This window comes from Falco biarmicus, chromosome 5, assembly GCF_023638135.1.
Source record: "Falco biarmicus isolate bFalBia1 chromosome 5, bFalBia1.pri, whole genome shotgun sequence".
NCBI classification, from domain to species: Eukaryota; Metazoa; Chordata; class Aves; order Falconiformes; family Falconidae; genus Falco; species Falco biarmicus.
Window position 1 is genome coordinate 61,350,470 of NC_079292.1, and position 20,107 is coordinate 61,370,576.

General features: G+C 37.1%; 1 protein-coding gene and 1 long non-coding RNA gene across 2 annotated transcripts in view; one reads left to right on the plus strand and one right to left on the minus strand.

Moving 5' to 3' along the window:
- The window catches only part of WASHC4 (WASH complex subunit 4), a 40,640-nt gene that overhangs the window by 9,940 nt on the left and 10,593 nt on the right, over positions 1–20,107 (minus strand). Inside the window, exons 7-25 of the mRNA XM_056338928.1 lie at positions 19,499–19,581; positions 18,434–18,476; positions 17,806–17,909; positions 17,061–17,181; positions 15,674–15,797; positions 15,459–15,586; positions 14,586–14,746; positions 12,844–12,970; positions 11,396–11,521; positions 10,006–10,113; positions 8,041–8,187; positions 7,842–7,921; positions 6,859–6,964; positions 5,919–6,035; positions 4,788–4,956; positions 4,498–4,652; positions 2,850–2,924; positions 1,903–2,007; positions 218–352 (exon numbers count right to left, since the gene is read on the minus strand). Coding sequence (XP_056194903.1) covers positions 218–352; positions 1,903–2,007; positions 2,850–2,924; positions 4,498–4,652; positions 4,788–4,956; positions 5,919–6,035; positions 6,859–6,964; positions 7,842–7,921; positions 8,041–8,187; positions 10,006–10,113; positions 11,396–11,521; positions 12,844–12,970; positions 14,586–14,746; positions 15,459–15,586; positions 15,674–15,797; positions 17,061–17,181; positions 17,806–17,909; positions 18,434–18,476; positions 19,499–19,581 — 2,214 coding nt within the window. The remainder of the gene's footprint in view (positions 1–217; positions 353–1,902; positions 2,008–2,849; positions 2,925–4,497; positions 4,653–4,787; positions 4,957–5,918; positions 6,036–6,858; positions 6,965–7,841; positions 7,922–8,040; positions 8,188–10,005; positions 10,114–11,395; positions 11,522–12,843; positions 12,971–14,585; positions 14,747–15,458; positions 15,587–15,673; positions 15,798–17,060; positions 17,182–17,805; positions 17,910–18,433; positions 18,477–19,498; positions 19,582–20,107) is intronic.
- LOC130149379 (uncharacterized) lies at positions 535–3,472 on the plus strand. The gene is made up of 3 exons (XR_008821893.1): positions 535–912; positions 1,154–1,305; positions 3,159–3,472. It is a non-coding gene; the product is annotated as an uncharacterized LOC130149379 (long non-coding RNA).

Sequence of the window (20,107 nt, forward strand, 5' to 3'; positions counted from 1 at the left end):
TTTTAGCCAACCTCCTATTTACAGAGCAGCCAGAATGAAACAAAGCCATTCTGAATACAGACATTTTTAACACTGCATTTTGCTAGGACAAAAGCTGTCATTTTTTCTGGAAATACACATTTAAATAATAGGATTGTTATGGTTTGGTACACCTTCAGTCACGTGAAAGTAGCACTTTTCAGCCAAGTTACTCTCAATCCTTCAAGAATTACTATACCTTGTGATCATTTTGATCCTTGACTTCCCTGAAGAATCTGATGTCTTTGATAAGTCTGGATTTGATATGTTCATCATACATGAACTGGCTAAAAATATAAAACTTTTTCCTCAAAAATTGGTAAGTGAAGTTTACCTAGAAGGGAAAAAAAACCCTAGTCAAATCAAGAAAGTTAGCAAAGTAACAAGCATATCTAGCAACCCGTTTTCAGTAGATTCCCGAGTAATTTGTATTCATATGGAATATGAAACCCTCTACTCAGTTTACTTCTATTTGTTATTCTCTACTTTACTCTTTTAAACCAGTGAAATGAAAAAGTTAAGAAAACCCTTCTCCTGGAAGGCCTGCTCTCTTTCAGGAAGGGCAGAAGGACCAAGGGACAAGCTTGCTATTTCAGTTCAATGACCTGCCCTACAAAGCCATTAGTTTATGTTTGGAATATCTTGTAACTGACCTTTTGAAGCAATACAAACTTTTCAGGTTGAAAAGAGCAAAGAAGCTCAACTTCCTCAGTCAAGCTGCGGAATCTGCATAACCTCCTGACAAACCTTTTCACTTCCTCAAAGTTTTCTGAAACACTTTCTCATAAGGCAGAAGCACACTTCCACCCTACACATCTCAGTTACATCTCATGTCTGCATAAATAACTTTACTCAAAATCAGAAGTGAACAGATCTACATCACCATGAAATAATGTAAGTAACTGCATTTTTTTTTAGTAACTGAAGTCCCTACTCTCAGAAGAATAGTGCAAAGTTATTTCCAATAGCGCAACAAACCACAAAAACCTTATTTTCCTAATAATTTCCACTTTTAAATTACTTGACAGTGGGTTCAATATTTCAGCAAGTTGGGTTATTTTTGTTTGGTGTGGGGGTTTTGGGGTTTGTTTGGTTTTTTATTGTTGTTGTTGGGTTTGTTGGTTTTTTTTAATAGGGCCAGAAGAACAGGAAAAAGAAAACAGCAGACGTAGAAAGAAGCCCCAGCCTGAAAATACCTTTGGCACCATATCCAAACTTGAGAACCATGACACATTCATGCTGCAGTAGGCAGGCCACAGGAAGGGCCCTTATCTACCTTGCAAAGAGGTAAATGCCTTTGGCTGGTTAAAATGACCATCTACGCTACAGACATCATCAAAACAATTGCAGTAAGAAGTCACAGTCCTCCAATAAATGATGAGAAATCTGTAGCTTTTCTTTTACAAGTCGAAAAGCTGATGCTTCTTAAACTTAATGATTACAAGAGGAACTTACTGCATTTCTTCAAGATTTGCTTTAACCGCGGCAAAACTATCTGTCTACCTCGTGTCAATGAGGAGAACTTAGAGCATGCTAATCTAAGCAGGCATCTTAGAAATCAAAATATTTTACTGTGCCAGTTAAGTAGTATAATCTTTAATGAAATTTGGAGTCCCACCAGAACACCTATATCTTCTTTGATGTGTTTAGATCTCTTCATTAACTTTTATGTAACAGCTGGAAGTGGCGTTAAGTCCCAAGAGATTGCGATACTGATTTGTATCATGTCCAAGAACTGATTTGCTTTATTAATACACACAGAACATTATTATCACATTATTAAAACTGCACAACCAAATAAACTATTAGGAGATGCAAGAGGTTGGAGACTTTTGTGTGCTATTAAAAAAAAAATAATCCAACAGCAGTGCAAAAGATACTCACTGTTGTGTTCATGATTCCTGTTCCATGAGTTCGAATCGAATTAGCAATGTGTCGGATATTGATTGTGTTCAAGTGTTTGTTATTACTTGTTCTTTCAACGAAGATCTGGGAGACGGGGGTGGGGGGGAGGTGGCATGCAAGAAAAAGAAAGTTATTTACCCAAAACTGATTCCGTGATAAATTACCAGTGTAGGTAATCCATAGTCTATTTCTGAGAGCAGCTAATAACAAGTGATAGGGAAACCACCAAGAAAACACAGCATGCATACAATAAACTTTATCTGGTAGGTTCTTCCAATTTCTGCAAAGTGGGTGATTCAACAATTCCAAGGCAGATGTTGCACCCCAAGTCTTGTATTTATTAAAACTACATCCTACATTAACTGGTCTAAACTCTTTTGGCACTTGTTTGTACTTTTGGCCCCGCTATATACCATGGCAATGAGCTCCACTACTGAATTATGTGCTCCGAACACAAGTACTTCCTCTTCTTTAAGGAAGCTGCTTGTTTTCCTAGTGGGCCTCTCATTCTCACATTGTGAGAAACCACAAAGGATTGTTCCCTGTACTTGCTCTCCATCTCATTCACTGCTTCATCTCTTTAATAACCCATTTTCAGATACTCTTTTTTTCAAGTTGAAAAATCACGTACTTAGTATGTCCTTATATAGCAGCCAATTATCCTTGCTGCCTTCTCCAAGCTTCACTGGAATATCTGACACGGAATGATCCTACTGGGACACCATGCTCCACATATGCTTAGAGATCATACTCTGAAACATATCTATAGCATCTCCAAAGATGTTCTTCTAGAGCTGCAACAGCTATTTCACAGCTTAGTATTACGTATGTTCAGTTTGGGGTTTTCTTAACATGTATACTCCACATTTCTCAATGCCTTCAAATCAGACCCAAATCCAGAAAAAAAAGAACGGGATATACCTTACCTGATTATTCAGATTGTAGAGGTAGCGAGATACAAAAACATGAATATTTCTCATGATTTCCAGAACATCCAGTCCCTGAAACAATATTATCTATTGAGAATTGGTATTATAGTAATTCTCAAGAACTACCAGCATGCCTAACTACTAAGGCACACAAATACTATTTCTGTAGCTATTTGAAAGCATTTTAGAAAGTAATGCTTTCGATTCACAAAATGAAGAATCTTTCAACAATTTTTGTAATGCTTAGATAAGAAAAAAGGCTCAGCTCATGTTTTAACATTTATACCTCTGCCTGTTTTTTTCCAGCTTCCCCCAAAAGTAAGGAACCGTCCAGTCTATTCTACAAGCCCCAATTGACAAAAAAAAAAAAATTAAAAAAAAAAATGGAGATCTGGTTGTCCTCAGGTTCCAGAAAATGGAATCTTGCCTTGCAGATTTCTACAGACACACAGATTGTTACAGAACACCTTCTGTAGCTACCTTCTGACACCGTTTTGACCAACCTGTCTAGAAGACTGAAGTTTTGTATTTACAACACAAATTTTACAACTGTTTTGCTTTAAGGAGTCCCTTTGGTATCACTGTGCATAGAGTGTATACAATAAATAGCATCCTCTCTATTTTCAGTTGTGCCAAGGTTTTTATCAGGATTTTGCTGGGGCTGGCAGGGAATGATGCATAGGGTGTCTTTGTTTTGAAGTAAAGCTCGCACCAGAATGAATGTTATGAAACCGATGGTGTGAAATTATTTAATTCTTTATAACAATATGATGGCCAAATATTGCCAAGAGAAAGCCAAAGCCAGAAATAGAAACAAATCCACAGCACTTTTATACCAAAAGGCAGCTACAGTTCTTAATTCTACAACCTCTTTCAACTTAGGAAGGCACTGCCATCATGAATGTTACAAAAAAAAAAAAAAAAAAAAAGGCTGTATTTTTAAGAGCTCTCACCAATGTGCTAACCCAAAGGAGGGAATGAAGCTAACTGCCAAAAATATTGAAGATACTAAAACTCTTGAAGGAAAGTCTTCAGAAATATGCAAGTTGTGTTTCCTTTGCACCAACCCTGTAACAGTGAACGCCTCCACAATTAACTTGATGAAACTACAACTTTACTCTATATGTAACCATGTTTAGCAGTTTCTAGGAGGCTCTGAGTCACTCTCCTATTAAGCTAAGCACAGATGTCCCAAAGTCTTTGATGAGCAGCCTGTGAAACAGTTCCTCTTGATGATCACTGAAGAACCTGCTGAGAAGCAAGTAATAAACCAGGGAAAAGACCTACCAACCAAAGGTCATTCCAGACTTGTGACAGCTGTATTCCAGATGTACTGCTTGCTACATTGCTGATACTAAATTTTCAAGAAAACATCCTCTGACTTTGTATACCCGATTTCATTTTATTAAGTCTTACGTTAAAAAATGAATGATACAAATCCAACATTAAATTGACTGATGCTGGCGTTATCTCCAAAGGTTGTTAAAGATCCTGTCTCAGAAGTCAACCAGAAATTAAAGGTCACTTTTCCCAAACAGTTCTCTACTCTTGGGTACTGTTACTTCAATGACAAAGCCCTTTGAATAGCTAGCTAGTATGACAATGTAATGGAACAGATTATATTCATATCCTGTGGGCACTGTACCTGTTCCAGAGTCTGGCTGGGAAGATGGGCTTCAGTCATACTTAAACCATAGCGCTGAGTTGCTAGGTTTCTCATTTCACTGTAGGTGGCCCAGTCATGAAGAGCTACAGTTGTTAAGTTGTAGAAGGTCTTGTCCAAATAGTGAGTTACATAAGCTGCAAACACATAGAAGGATGAACTAAAATACTACTACTTAGTTAGGGAAGCACGGAAAGAAGTGAAAAGATACACTAAGCCAAAGTGTAACAGAGATGAAAGTAACGGAATCAAGAAAATGTGTAACTCCTCACCTTTTATGTCAATGAATCGATTGAAAAAACGTATTGGGTTCAGAAAGAAGAAGTGAGCTAGATCCTTCATACCAACTCTGAAGGGGTTTCTGTCATCCAGCTTCAGGTGTGTATGAACTGATAAGCGCAGGTCTTTTTCTATCTCTTTACATAACTTGTCCAGCAAGTGCTATTCAGGGAAATAAATAATAATAAAAACGTGATTTTTCAGTGTCCATTTACAATACTCTGTTAGCAGCACTAACATCTCTGTTAAAGTCTCAAAAGACTGATCAGACTAATGAAGACTGCTTTGCTTTAGCAAGGTCACACAAATCAAAGTAAATCAATACTTAGAAAACAGAAGGATATTTATTTCCCGTGTTCTTGTTCTAGTACACAATAGGAAGAAAAAGCTATACAGCTCAGAAAAAGTAAAGGTTTAGCTACCTAATGCCATTCTGTACATGATTAAAACTTCTACATAGGAGTTTAACACAATTTAAACTTTAGTATTCTCACTTCTCATCTTAAGGGGAACTAGGCTTAGGGTTCTCTGTCTAGATAATAATAAGACCTAACTCAGTAAGGAAGACTCTTGCAATAAGCAAATCACCTGATTTTCTGCAGAATATGTAATGTTTGGTTTTAAACTAGTCAAAGAGTGGTTCAAAGGTTAAAACCTAGGACTTGGAAAATCTGAATTCACATTTTCTCTCTGTCAAACATCCTTCATAATTCTAGATAATAATTCACTAAAAAAGCCAACTACATTTACAAAGCCTTCACTACTAAAAGCCATCAACACACGCTAAGAATAGTAGCATTTATTTTAGGCATTCATACAAGCAGAAGCTAATCTGACAAAAAGCACTCCTCTGTCTGCATAGACAAATCTGGTAACTGAGGTTTTGCAACTTACACAATTTAGACTGCAGTATTTTCGTGTTCCCAGCCAACACAGATACCATTAACAACAGGTCTTAAATAACCAAAATCATCAGTGAACACTTTCTCACTTACTAAAATACTTCAATCTCAAAGGTCTTTGTGCTATTTTTACAGATCATATTAAGTTTGGTACAATAGATGCTGGCCTGTAAGATATTCCAAGCACAGTGTTGCCTTTAATTTCTATTCACAACAAATTACCTCATTGAGCAGTTCCATGATTTCTTTGTCATAGCATTCCAGAAGCACCTCGTAAGATTCCAAGTGTCTTGCATGCATCATAGCAGGTACACAGTCCCGCAGTGCACTAAACATATACTGAAAAAAGAAACTATTATGCTTAACCAACAGATTGACAGCATCTCAAGATGACAAGCATCTCAAATAGCGTTTAAAGCCAACAAACAAATCAAAATCAGTAGTCTTCCCACTTCTATTAAAAATAGACTTTGTAAACCCCATTGAAGTCTCCTTGTCCTTAATGTGTTCATCTGAAGTATTTAGTTGCTACTAATCCATTTGCTGGAAGGTCATAATTATTAGTCATTTCATCTGAAACTCCTTGCACTATACTCATTTTAGTACTGTAATTGACCGTGGCACACACAACACTGGAACAGATGATTGATTTTTATTAGGATTAGTATGCCAAAGCATGATTCATTTCTGCAGCAAACACTTCATCCTTCAAAGAGGGGGGAAAGAGATGAGGGGTGGATAAAAGTTACAGGACAACTATCCCACACAGCATCACTGAACTTAGTGATATGTGCTTTAGAAATATGTAACCACAATGTGGAACAAAGGCATTTAATGTTCAAGTCTAGCAAAAGGTGTTAATTTCAATTCAGAATGAATGAAGAGAAGAACAAAGAGAGACACAGACCCAGTATCAAGAAGAGCAACTTAAGATTTTTAGAGCAATCAACAGATATACTTTAATTAGACTTACAACAAAGATTGCTTTTACATCCTCCAGACTAAGGAGAAATTTCTGCCTCAGTGACTTTTGCCTGGGTTTTACTTTTTTTTGTTTGTTGAGCTTTTCCCCTTAAGAGTTTCAGTCTAAGCTTCGTCCTCTCCTCTGAATCCTTCCCACTACAGTGGCTTGTTAAACTAAGTTGCTAACATTATTACTTACATGCAGTCTAGCAGAATCAACTGCATTTTCATACACATCATCTAAATAGATTGGAAAGACTGCTCGATGCCAGTATAAGAAACAACAGTCACATTGTGCTCGAACTCTAGAATAAGAGATGACATATTAGTCACAGAATTGCAAGAAGCCATTCTTTTATCACAGTGGTATTCATTTTAGTGTGTTGAAACTAACGACAACTGCTTTTTGAGCCTAAGCTTTACATGGTGACTTTATTGTTCCAGATGCATTGTCCTCCAAAAGAAAGTTCTTTTAATAAAGAACTTTTTATTTCTTATTTTCCACTAGGCTACTTATTAAAAAAAGGCACCTGCTTTAGAAAAGAGGTTTACTCTTTCTCTGAAAGAATTAAACCATGCAATTAGTAGCCTAGAGGTCAAACATATATTCCAAGTTTCTCCTGTAAGTCAAAGAACAGAAACAAGCCTCTCCTGATACAACCTGTGTACAATGCTCACTCATCCCAGAAATTTATCCCATGGGTCATCTGCTGAAGGTGTTTGTATGCAATGGAACCCAGATATCCCCCTGGCTTTCAGATGGCCAACATGACTTGAGGGTCCACTGAAACTACAGCAGCAGTAAAACATGGTGTCACATGCGAACTAACAGACTGATCTCCCAGACAGACTGGTATTAACCCATAACTTTTGGGTTTGGGTTAAGAGGAAGACTTTAGCTTAATATAAAGCTAAGTCATCCAAGAACGTGACAGAATTTCTAAACACTCAGAGAAGTTGATTACCTAATTGGCAACAGTTAAGTAAAACATGACTTGCCCAAACACCAGCAAGCTTCAGGCTTAGCTCTGGAATTCTTTTTGTCCATCCCTGGTCTACAATACATGCAAAAATAACCACCGGCATGCAGCTACCAGATTTTGAAAATCACACAGTGAAGATCCAGCTCCCCCAGTGACAGGCAGCTACCCTGCCTTCTATGTATTATGTGCCACTGCTTACCGCTCTGTAAGTTCACTGATCAAGTCTAGTTTTTTCAGAACTAACTGAAGGGGAAGGAGTTCTTCATCTTTAAAAGTTTTCTGTGCAAATGAAGCCGGGGAGGGGGGGGGGAGGGGAGGGACAAAAGAAGACAAGATTATATTTCTTTATAAGATACTATACCAAGCAAGTAAAGGTCTGGAATAATCACAGCACTTACCATCTGTGTTCCCACACTTAGTGCAAGGGAAACAATTAGTCGCCTCTGTTTTGTACTTGGCCCATTGAGGGTGTTCTCAGCTAACACCAAAGCAGAGAGGACATCCAGGCGTTGCTCACTGTACTTTTTATCAGAAATGACTCTTTTCTTGACAGAGAGACACAGAAATTCAGAGAAAAGTTACCTAAGCCCATCCAGGCGTTGCTCACTGTACTTTTTATCAGAAATGACTCTTTTCTTGACAGAGAGACACAGAAATTCAGAGAAAAGTTACCTAAGCCCAAAAACAATAGCTTACTTGTTCTTTCCAAAGCTTATGGATTTGTCATAAATTGAGTATTTTTGGAAAGCGTGTTTTGTGAACAGAGCTAAATTAATCCAGATTCACTTACTCTGTCAATTCAGTGGTATTACCCATCTATACGCTTGGAATACATGCAGTTCAGCATGAGCATTGCTCAGGTCATGCAGTAGACAAATACTGTGCAAGCTGCATGTTTTGAATTATTTTTAATCCCTGTGTTGTTGGTAACAAAATCCAGTTTACAACTGAATTGCCAGAAGACGTATAAACATGGTAATAATGATAACTTGCTTTTCTACAAACTCTTATTTATCAGAAAGATTAAGTGCAAACACTTTTGCATGAACAAATGAAGGGAACCAAGTCTTCTGGCTAAGAAGCTGAGGTCAGACACATTTGTGAGTAGCAGCATAACTCAGAAGATGTACAGGTTCATGGAAGAGTTAAAGAAAACCTCTCCCAGTTCTAAGAAAGTATGCTCAACATGAAGCTCCTAACCTTACATGCTAAATCTGTGTTAGGTATATGCCTTAGACCTTACACCACTTAGAAATGGTGCAGATAAAAAAAGATTAGTACTAATGAACCCTTCTATTTACCAGCATCTGCCTTTTACATATTTTCTGAGTAGTCATCAAAATACTAAGTATTGTTCACAGATGTGTTCTCTTTGTCAGCCCTTAATACACAAGTTATGGCATATTTCTATGCACTTAGAAATAATTTGCAATGTAATTACAGATATAATTTGAAAATGTTATGAAAGTTATCTAAACATATGTGAACTGTTTATTTGAAGATAAACAGTTTTTCTTAGTAGCTTGAAGCTTGGAACTTCTTCAGTTCACGCTACTCCTGATATATAACTCACTCGGGAAGTACAACTTGGGTTTTTTCTTATGCTAGAAAACATGGAGATGCCAGATAAATAAAATTGAGATTACAGCCAAATAAAAGGAAAATTTAATAGCTGCACTGATATCAATAGCATGTCCTTTATAATTCTGCTGCTGAATGTGATGAAGGAATAAAACAATCAGTAATACATCAGAACAGATATACTAAAATCTCATTTTCCCATCTGCCCTGATTTCAGAAATTGAAGATTTGGTAAGCAAAACAGGTAGTAAACTGATCTCATTTATAGAGACACATAATACAGAGCTATTACAGTGTCTCATCATCATAAGATATTTTACCCCACAGCAAAACAATGAACTTATGTCTGCATTAGTCTCCGGTAAGCCATCATGTATTAACCACTGCTATTTCACCAAACAGACAAAGATTACATAACTAACAGGCCGTTCTTAGACTTATAACAGATTGCTTTAAGAATGTGCATCAGAAAAAAAGTAACAAAAGGTCAGCTTATGAAAATCACTAGAAATAAAAACTAAAAAGAACACAAGAGGAACACGACAAGAGATGCAGCAGTTTAAGGGAAGAGAGGAGCTATTCTTGGTCAAAGACAGATAACCATCTATGCTGTACAGTTTTTAGGGCAAAGCTCTGACCTACTGGAAAGAGGTTGACTATGACATTGTAATTGACTCACTACAGATTTTGCAAAAGTAAATAAAAATACTTCACATTTTAAATTAACACGTTTTTTAGACACTTAGATAGGATGATTAATTATTACAACTTGAATTACATACCTTGGCTACAGAAATAGAGTGAAGAGCCTGATACTGCAGATGCTGAGTGATGTGTGTCACAGAATCTGCCACAACCATACTTCTTCGGTAAAACATATGTTCTATTGCCTAAAGTCAACCCCAAAACACAACAGTTCATGTAGTTACCAAAATCGTCGTCTTTAGAATTTGGCTTTATGATGGGTGACTCATCAACACTGCAAACAGAGATTCTTTCTACTTCGTGATTACTGTTAGTAGCAATTTTAATTAAACCTTAGAAACTGAGAAAAATCAAACTATTCAGGAGCGTCAAAAAGTTTTAGGACTGATACAAATTTTGTTGGCTTTTTTGGTTTGCTTTTTAAAATAGTCCAGTTCTGTTCACCATTGCTTTCTGAAATTATCTCAAAACAGAGTATCTTCCTTTTGGGAAATGTACTAGAAGCGTGCAGTCCTGCACCTGGGGAGGAACAATCCCATACACCGATATATACTGGGAGTCATCCAGCTGGTAAGCACCTTGGCAGAAAAGCAAGAAACTGCTGGACACCAAGTTGAAGGTGAGCCAGCAGTGTGCTACAAAAGAAGGCTAGTGGTATCTTTGTCTGCACTAGACAAAAGTATTGCCGGCAGGTCGAGGGAGGTGATTCTTCCTCTCTACTCAGCACTGATAAGGCCACACCTGGAGTGCTGTGTCCAGTTCCAGGCTCCTCAATACAAGAGAGACATGGACACACTGGAGAGAGGCCAGGAAGATAATTAAGGGACTGGAACATCTCACATACGAGGAGAGGCTGAGAGAGCTGGTACTGTTCAGCCTGGAGAAGCAAAGGCTTAGTGGGGGATCTTATCAATGTATATAAACACCTGAAGGGAGGATTCAAAGACAACTGAGCCAGGCTCTTTTTGGAGGTGCCCAGAGACAGGACAAGAGGCAATGGGCACAAACAAACACAGGAGGTTCCCTCTGAACATCAGGAAACACCTTCTGTGAGGGTAACTGACCACTGCACAGGTTGATTGCCCAGGGAAATTGTGCCATCTCCATCCTTGGAGATACTCAAAAATCATCTGGACACAGATCTGGGCAACCATCTCTAGGCAGCCCTGCTTCAGCAGGGGGAGGCGGAACCAGACAACCTCCGGAGGTCCCTTCCAACCTCAATCATTCTGTGACACTAACTAAGGAAGCCAGTTAGAAGTTACATACAAATCAGTTCTAGCCTCACAAATATGTTCTCTAACCAAATCCACTCTTGAGCAAGAAGCCATGCATGCAAAAACACTTCCCAGCCAGTGGGTTTTGGTTAAAGTGGTTTTTTTTTAATATTTATTTAATATGTGATGTTTGATCAATGTCCTCTATAAAGGCCTACATAAAATTAAAAAATTTCATCCAGTGACCTACCTTCAGAAGTTCCACAAGTCTGCACAGAGCTTTCACCGAGGTTTTGGTCATAGGTTTTTGCATTGACATGTAGAGATTCATTGTAGTTTTAATGATGGTGCTAAGACTGTACGCATAAAGAAAACCCTAAAAATAAAATGAGGGGTTGGGGGTGTGGGAGAAAAGACTATTTTCACAACATGTCAATCAAAAAAATCCTCACTGTTTTCTTTCCTACATGACAGATAGCAACTTCCGCCTCTTCACACTACACAACCTACCACTCCACTTAAAGTTTGGGATCCCAAAGCTGAATGAGACCCTTTTATTGGACACATATTATGAAACTGCCTACGAGTCATTAGATCACCTGATCATTAACCTCTTCTAGAGCCACTCAAATTAAATACAGATCAGTGAATTATTCACACAGCCTCAAAGGTCTAATAATTTCAGACCTATTGTAAACCAACCCACCAAACAATTCCCATCCCCCAAACAGCCTGTCACAAAAGTAGTCTAAACCTTCCAGATTCCGTGAAATAAATACACTGACAGTATTTACACACTTCTACACTTTCTAAATAGAACTGCCCATCCCACAATAAAAAAAGCAACCATTTATTTCTAAATCAACGTATGCTAAGATTTTAAACACAAGGTTGATTACGTACAGCATGATGAAAAGTTACTCAACTTATTTCAAAGGAAAAGTAGTAACAATAAAAAGAGACTAGGAAAAGACAGCAAGTGGTGTAGGAAACTCAATTTGCTACATAGCAAAAAATTTAAGCCCACCACAAATAACTGAAGTATAAAAGCCACAGATCCTAGTACATGCAATTCTTGAGATATGGAATATTCAGGATAATGTTTCTATCACGCACCTATTCTCAACAGATTTCTGTCAGGCAGATAGATACATATAAAAACTAGCAAAAAAATAAATTCAGAAATAAGATGCATCTTACATTAAGACTACATGCTGTTAGTAGGCCAAAAGAAAAGCAGCTGCCTCGGAACGTAGTAAGATTCTTGCAAAGTACCATCACTAGGCAAAGCACAATGAAACAACACAAACCTTTACTGGAAGTATGTACTGTGCTAAATAAAACTAAATTAGACACTGGTTCAGTCCAACTTATGTACCTCACGACCAACTCAAAAGGAAAAAAACCCAAAACCTTTACTACAGAGGAAACTAAGCCTTTCTGATTTCCTAACTCAAGAGAAAAGTTAAAAATTTTAGCCACTGAATATTTAGTCATACTCACTTTCCATATATGCCTTATGGAAAGACCTTTTACAGATTTACTTAAAATAATATCTCCTGGGCATTAAAAGCCTTAGAAGAATTCCCACATTGTAAAATAACACACCGATAATCACAAAACATCTGATTTTTTTATGTTCAACAACTTGCACCAAAACACCAGTTTGCTGCATCACTACATTAAAAGACTGCACACCTGGATGAAGACATTGCAACGGTTAGAAAGATCTTCAGCAAACTTATCCATGCGTTGCTCCTTTGACAAGATAGATTCCATTTTTGTCATCCACGAGCTCACAAAAACATAATATGACTGCATATCTCTGGAAAAGGAAACAAAACACGTCGCTTGCTTCACAAAAGAGTATGAGGATTTTCTTTTCTCTTTCCAAAGCTTAAATTCTTACAAGGGAAATATGTTATATCTTCAAGTCCCCAAAATAGTAACTCGCCATTCCCAAAAGTATCAGAGCCTCATACTCATTTACACTTGAATTCTTTACAGGTAAGGATTAGTTACTCTGCCAATTATAACTGTACAAGCATACCCTGAAGAGTCAAAACCATCTATCTTTCAAGAGAATAAATGGCCCTCTTAGCAGTATGTATACTATGCTTCTTTAGATGACACTAGTAAATAAAACTCCCAGAAAATGCTTCTAAACACTAGACAAAAAAAGTCCTACACATTATGTTAATTTTTTCCCTCCAAGTCTGGATTTCTGTCACATACATATATATACACATATAAATATAACTTGTCATTACATCAATGCCAGACTGGACTGCTCTTAAATAACGGCATTCTCCAGAAGTTATTCTGCTTGGATCACACTAGTTGTAATTAAATGTTTAACTAGAGTTCACTTTTAAAATTGCTATTTATTCCATGCTACAGAATTGTGCCAGTACAACAGTACTTATCGTAGCAGTTACAGCAGGAACTTATTTAGTTCATTGATTATGACACCAAAAAATACACTTTAAAGAGTACTCATATTTAAGGCAACAGTCCAATTATTAAAGGCAGTACAGAATTTGTAAGAAACCAAGAAAAAGTTACTGGCAGAATTCAAATCAGCAGATGCAAATCATCTGGATTTTATTGCAATATCCTTAAAACTGCACCTCCAAGTCTTATGAGGAACAGGTGAGGGAACTCGGGTTGTTCAACCTAGAGAAAAGGAGGCCAAGGGGAGACCTTATTGCTCTCTACAACTGCCTGGAAGGAGATTGTAGCAAGGTGGGTATCGGTCTCTTCTCGAAAGTACAAGCAGTAGGACAATTGGGCCTCAAGTTGACAACAATAGGGAAATAGCCTCAAGTTGACAACTAAAAAAAATTTCAACTAGTTTTTAAACGCATTTTAGAAAGAACTTAAGAGAATTGACCGGAAAACTACATGCAGAACACAAAACAAGAGAAGCGTTTTCAAATACAGATAATTTCAAAGACCATTAAACAAGCAATTAAAACAGTCATGAACAAAATAAATGCTTACAAAGAAAGTATCATCACCAAGCAAAGAAAAACTGCTCTATAAGCCTACTAGCGACTTACCTCCATAAACACATAAAAAGCATAGAGCCCTAATACAAAACAAAGCAGCTCAGGTTACTAGACACTAGCTTATTTAAACAAAAAAACGCAAACAAAAACAAAAAAAAAGTTGAAAGTATGGAAATAAAGAACTGAAACAATCAAATATTTAGATTTGCCAGAAACATTCTTATTTTGGTGACATAACACACATTCTTCTGAAAGCACGACATGAAAGAAAGCTGTTTTGACCAACACTTTTTCAGCGACACTAACACACACATACTGCTGCAGTGCAGGAGAAAAGTTGCTTAGCACCACTGAGCCACACTACACACACTAGTACGCTTATAAACTATTTGCCAAACAGCATCATGAAGCAGTATTTAGGAAGCTTACTTGGTAAGTGACTGTGCCTTCTGCTGTAGAAAGTTCTCCCTTTGTGTTTTAACTGTATGAATACTTTTCTTGTCCAGAAGTTTGGCAGCAGTTGGTATCTTCTGAATCAGGAAGTTGTCAGCAAACCAGATAATGTTAGCAGTTAATGTGATGGCTGGTACCTGGGGGTGTGGGTACAAAACAAAAAAAGGGGGGGAGGGGTGAAAATACTACAAAGTAGCAGTAAACATAAGTAACTACAACAAGTACTATGCACCACGCATGTTTCTTATGCCTCTTTTGAACCCTAACACCCAATTCAGTTTATTTCTGCATACCTAGTTTCTACAAAGTATTAAATTAACGTGAAAAAAGGTTTCTCCCCTATAAACCCACTAAGGACACCAGAAGCAAAGTTATTACACTTTTGGTGATTTTAAACTGTATTAGAGAATTTAATAATTCCTTAATAGCACCTGATATGAAAAAAATTCCAATCACCTTTGGCCTTAGAGGTCTTTCAAAATACATACTTACATCCAACGTCAAAACCTACAGCATTTATTCAGCCCCACAATACTCACAACTCAAACAATTATTTTTGTCTTCAGTGCCACCTTAATTTGAGAAGAAACGTTTTTAAACGGTAATTTCAAGTTATTTTATCTTGTGGACATGAGTCCACAGGTTTTAAACCATCTTTAAAAGAAAATGGAGGGGCGGGTATGGAATTCTGAAAAGTTGAAATATCTTAACTTTGCTTTCTGCCTTGTTTTGGTAAATCATGTGTTCTTTCTTTTCCCAAGTCTATGCTACACAACTAGAAAACTATCTACTTCATTACTGAAGATTTCCTCTCCCCCTTAATTACTGACAAAAGAATAAAGCATTCACCTTTTTGCAGACATCCAACAATGACTTGTAAAATTTCTTGTCTATGGTCCGAAAAATCTGAAAATGCAGTACAAAGAGGCCACAGATGCCTACATATTTATCTCTCTGGTCAATTTCTGAAGGTTCACCTGCAGAAACACACCGGTTTTAAGCCTACTCCCAGGCAAACAGTTTTAGAAACTGAAGCTGGCAGGAGAAGCATGAGCTTGCATTACCAAGTTTGGCTTCTACATTTGCAAAAGCTGTGCGAAGAATATAAGCAAATTCTTCGGCAAACGTGCTGTTCTTCGACACTGACACTCCACCATTTACAGAATCAAATTGTTGCTCTATACAGGCCTGAGCAAAAAGGGGAAAAAAAATAATAATTTTTGACCTTGAAAGAATACCGATTTTGTAAGAGAATAATACTGTAAGAGCACACTGATTTAAGATTAACCTGTAGTTAGTCCTAAACTTCACAACATAAATATTTTTAACTATGCTTAAATTATTTAAGTATAGTAACAGAAAACGTTAAAAACCTCTCTTACACATAATATTAAAAAAAACATTTTATTTACTTTACATTTCTATTAAGGGGGAATTTTAAAGAAACCGGATAGGTATTTGCATTACTACATTATAATATGTTACTAACTATCCATTAACTAAACAAGATTATCATGCAAGTTGCTTATAGCATAGGGTTCATGAGCCTGTAGCATAAAACCCTGCACCACTGGTAGCGGTTTAAAAAAAAATTACCAAACCCACACAACAGTCAACATATAATGAGGGTTTTGTACTAACGCAACATTAAAGAAACGTACAATGAAAAATGAATAGCTGGTAGTAACGTTTGAAAGAATAAATAATTAAGCACAGTTTGGCTATTCTACAAATTCCCTTTTGAAGGCTTTTACAGAACAAAACCTTTTTCCCTATGCCATTTAAGATGTAAGAACTGAGCAACAGTACTGTTGTTCAATTGACTCTGCTGTGACCAGGTTCAGCAATGCAGTCCTCTGCCTGCTATGCAACAACATCTGATTTCAGTGTCTCACATACAGGCTTATCTAAAAAAAGATGGCATCTTGTAGGAACCCATTTAAGTTAAATGTATCAAAAAAGTAACAGTCCTTCTCATCCCCCTGTTTTCTTGCATGTTTCAGGGGGATACACCACAGAAATAGTGGCTAATCTCAGCTACCTCTCTCATATGCTAGGAATGAGACAAAATATGTCACAAGGGGTCACACTTAACGTATTTTGCTATATATTTATGCTACGTAAGTCTGCCCACTATTAACATTTCTGGTGAAAAACAGACTCCCTGATAATACACAGTCCTCATGCCAAGCTGTCTGTGTTTCTTGACTGCTACCATTCAAAGCCTGGCACAGCTCTAGCACATGAGAAGAGCAAGGAAGGATCTTACAATAAAGCCTTTTTCCCCACCCCTGCCCTCAGGCCCCACGCACAGATCCAAGAGCCAAATTCACGTTATCACTGTATCTGGAGCAAAACAAAACAAATACAAATAAACCAACCATTTGAAAAAGACTGTCGCTTTAATGTAATAGTTTCCCCTGTCATACTGGGGAACATTAATTTTATTACCTGAAATATGATTCCATCAAGTAACTGGCATTCCAGTTTTAACAACAGCTTTTCAAACGGCTTCAGTTTATCTTCTTGAATCCCAAACTTAGAAGGGTTGTGATGGACAGATTTTAGCAGCCTACAGGAGTAGGTATGGAACACATACATACAAACATTAAAACACACCGACAGTTTTATCATATCCTGTACTATTTTGAGAACAGATTTTAACTGCCCATATCTGTGCCCAGCAGCAACTCCAAAATAAATAAAAAAAAACAAACCAAAACAAAACCCACTAGGACTGTATAAGGCATGTGCATTTGAATAACTCCCATTTATTTAGGTATTCAACGAAACAGTTATTGTACCACTAATTTAACTACCTTTAAAATTGTTGACTCTCTAGCTTTTAAGATAGAGTTCTTACTTAAATCTGTATGCCCAGCCCCATGATCAACAGAGATAGGGATAGTCTTAGACCAGTTCTGTATAAAATTAGATCTTACTGAATATATTTCAAACCCCACCAACTCTGTCAAGATGCTTACCGTGAATTGTAAATGTAACATTCAGCACTTTAAAAACTTACTGGTGATGCTGTAAGGACACAGTGGGAGCTTAGCCCTGCTCTTCATTAAGATTTCTGGAAAACTCTCGGGGCTACCAAAAATCCACGTTCCCACACTGACATTGTTGGCACAAACACATACACACATGCTGTTATCTTGTAGGGGTATTTTTCACACCTTCAGAGACACACCTCTTATACATGGTCCAGTGATCTTTCAGAGTGGCGTGATTGTCAATTATTTCATCCAGAGTGATTAAGACTGTGAGCAACTCTCCCAGATGCTCATACATTGCCTGTTTTAATTAGAAAAAAAAAAAAAGAAAAAAGAAAAGGACGATAGTTATTGAAAAGTTTATTGCAGTCACGTGTGGCATATAAAATTTCAGTTCCCTTCAATATATTATCAGCCAACAAGACATCAGCTAGAGAGTTAAATCAGAGATTTCTTGGTTTGGTAGCTTTAAGATTTAGTATTTCCTGTAGTGACACAAGGAACATCAGTTTGCGTACAGGCATCACTAAGTTCACTGATCTATTTAACATTGAATGTAGGATTTTTCAAATTGTCTACATGCAGAAGTACATACTGCACACAGTAAGGGAGCATGCAAACACTTTTCAGCTAAGAAAGCTACAATATGACAGACATGGAGATGACAGACCTTTCCACATAAAATGCCAGAAAAAATAAAACCTTTAAAGGAGATTCCCGATTGAAAGTTGTACTCAAAACTCACTTTCTTGCTGCTTTTCTCAGGATTAATGATCAAGATTAACATATATTAACATAAGCAAAAGGGTTCCAAATTATTCCCACCTGAAAATGAACTCCAGATGTCTCTATAATGTTAGGTGCATTCCTGTAAATAAAATAAAAAATGTTAATGCCTTTTTGATCCTTAGAATGGAGCATATTTATGGATTCTGCATCACAGCGTGTTCTTTGGTTTTTGGGGTACATTTTTCTTCATTAAAATAGTAACTCCAGAAAACAAAAGAACCTCAAAATCTGATTAAAAGTATATGCTATGTGAAATGTGTATGCTATCATGAAATTTAATATTGCATTTTTAAATGTACAGCATGTGTGACTGGTTCAAACCACTGCTTGGATTCAGTGCACAGGTGTATTGGCAATTCCCAATTCAGTTATGCTAACAGCAAGTAGCCTTGATATGTACAGCCTTGTAGCCCAAAAGTACAAAATCACTTCACATATTTAATAAAATCCATGTCCAAGCTACACATCCAGCACCATACAGAAAGTCTAACAAACAAAACTGAGAAGAATGATGCTATCTTATCTGGGGTGGAGGGGAGGAATCAAGAGCCTTGCAGTTATATTCAGAGCTCAACTCAACAACTCTATTCAGAGCTAAACTCTCCTCAGTTTTCAGAGGAGCTAAACAAAACAGTCCTTACTAAGGCTCAACTTCAGGTGTTAAAACTATGGTTGTTCCATGAGAAATATATACTAACATTTACATATTTAAAATAGACCGTGGAAATCATCCGATTTTTAAGCTTCTAAAGCTACTGGTATCCACTGTATCAGTCAACAGGAGGAATCTTTCTTTCAAACATGGCAAGGATGAAAGACTAATCTTAATCGAAAAGACTAAGTGCCTCTGAAGCATCAATTCTATCAAAAAATGACAAAAAAAGAAACTCGCATCTCATTATATAGAAGCACTGCCTTTTCTGAAAATAAAACAGATCCACTTCTGTAACAGCTTATGAAGTCTAAACTTGCACAGCAAAACACTCTCCATATCTCTAGACAACCATAGTCCAAAAATGAACATATCTTAGAGAGAACATTCATATTTTATGTATTTGCTTAACTACATAAAACCAATATAGTATTTTAGGGAATAATTACTTGTTGCTTGTATAGAGAACAGCCAACTGATGCACTACATTCACCACCACTTCGTAACACCGGGTAACAAAGCAAGACAGCTCCTGAAATACAAGAAAATAAAATGCATATGTATGTATAGACCTTCCTCATACATAAGCTGTCATGACACCCAAAAAACTGAACATAAATCACTGAGCTTGCAGCCCAAGCTCCAGCAATATCCCTAATCCAAGTCATTGGACAGACCTACAGCATGGTGGAAAAAATACTACTAACAGCTCCAAAAAAAGAATCTGGGACTAAGCTAAGAAGCTACTGAACACAAGCTTCCAGTACAACTTGGACTATTTATAGCATTGATTTAATTTATCAAAGACAGTAAGAAGTGACTTGACAACAGTGCCCAAGTACCTTCAGAGGAAATAGCCCTAATGGAAAAGGCTGTGCCTTTTCCCACTAGATTCAAGGGTCATGCTCTGGGAACTGGTGATAGCTGAATTCAAATTAGAAGTTAACACAGAAGCCTGTACCTACTGTGAGTGTGATAACCCACAGAATACTGCTTTAAAAAAAATAATAAAGGTAATACTTTTCAGAGGTATGCTTGACTAAAACAGAACTTAAGCT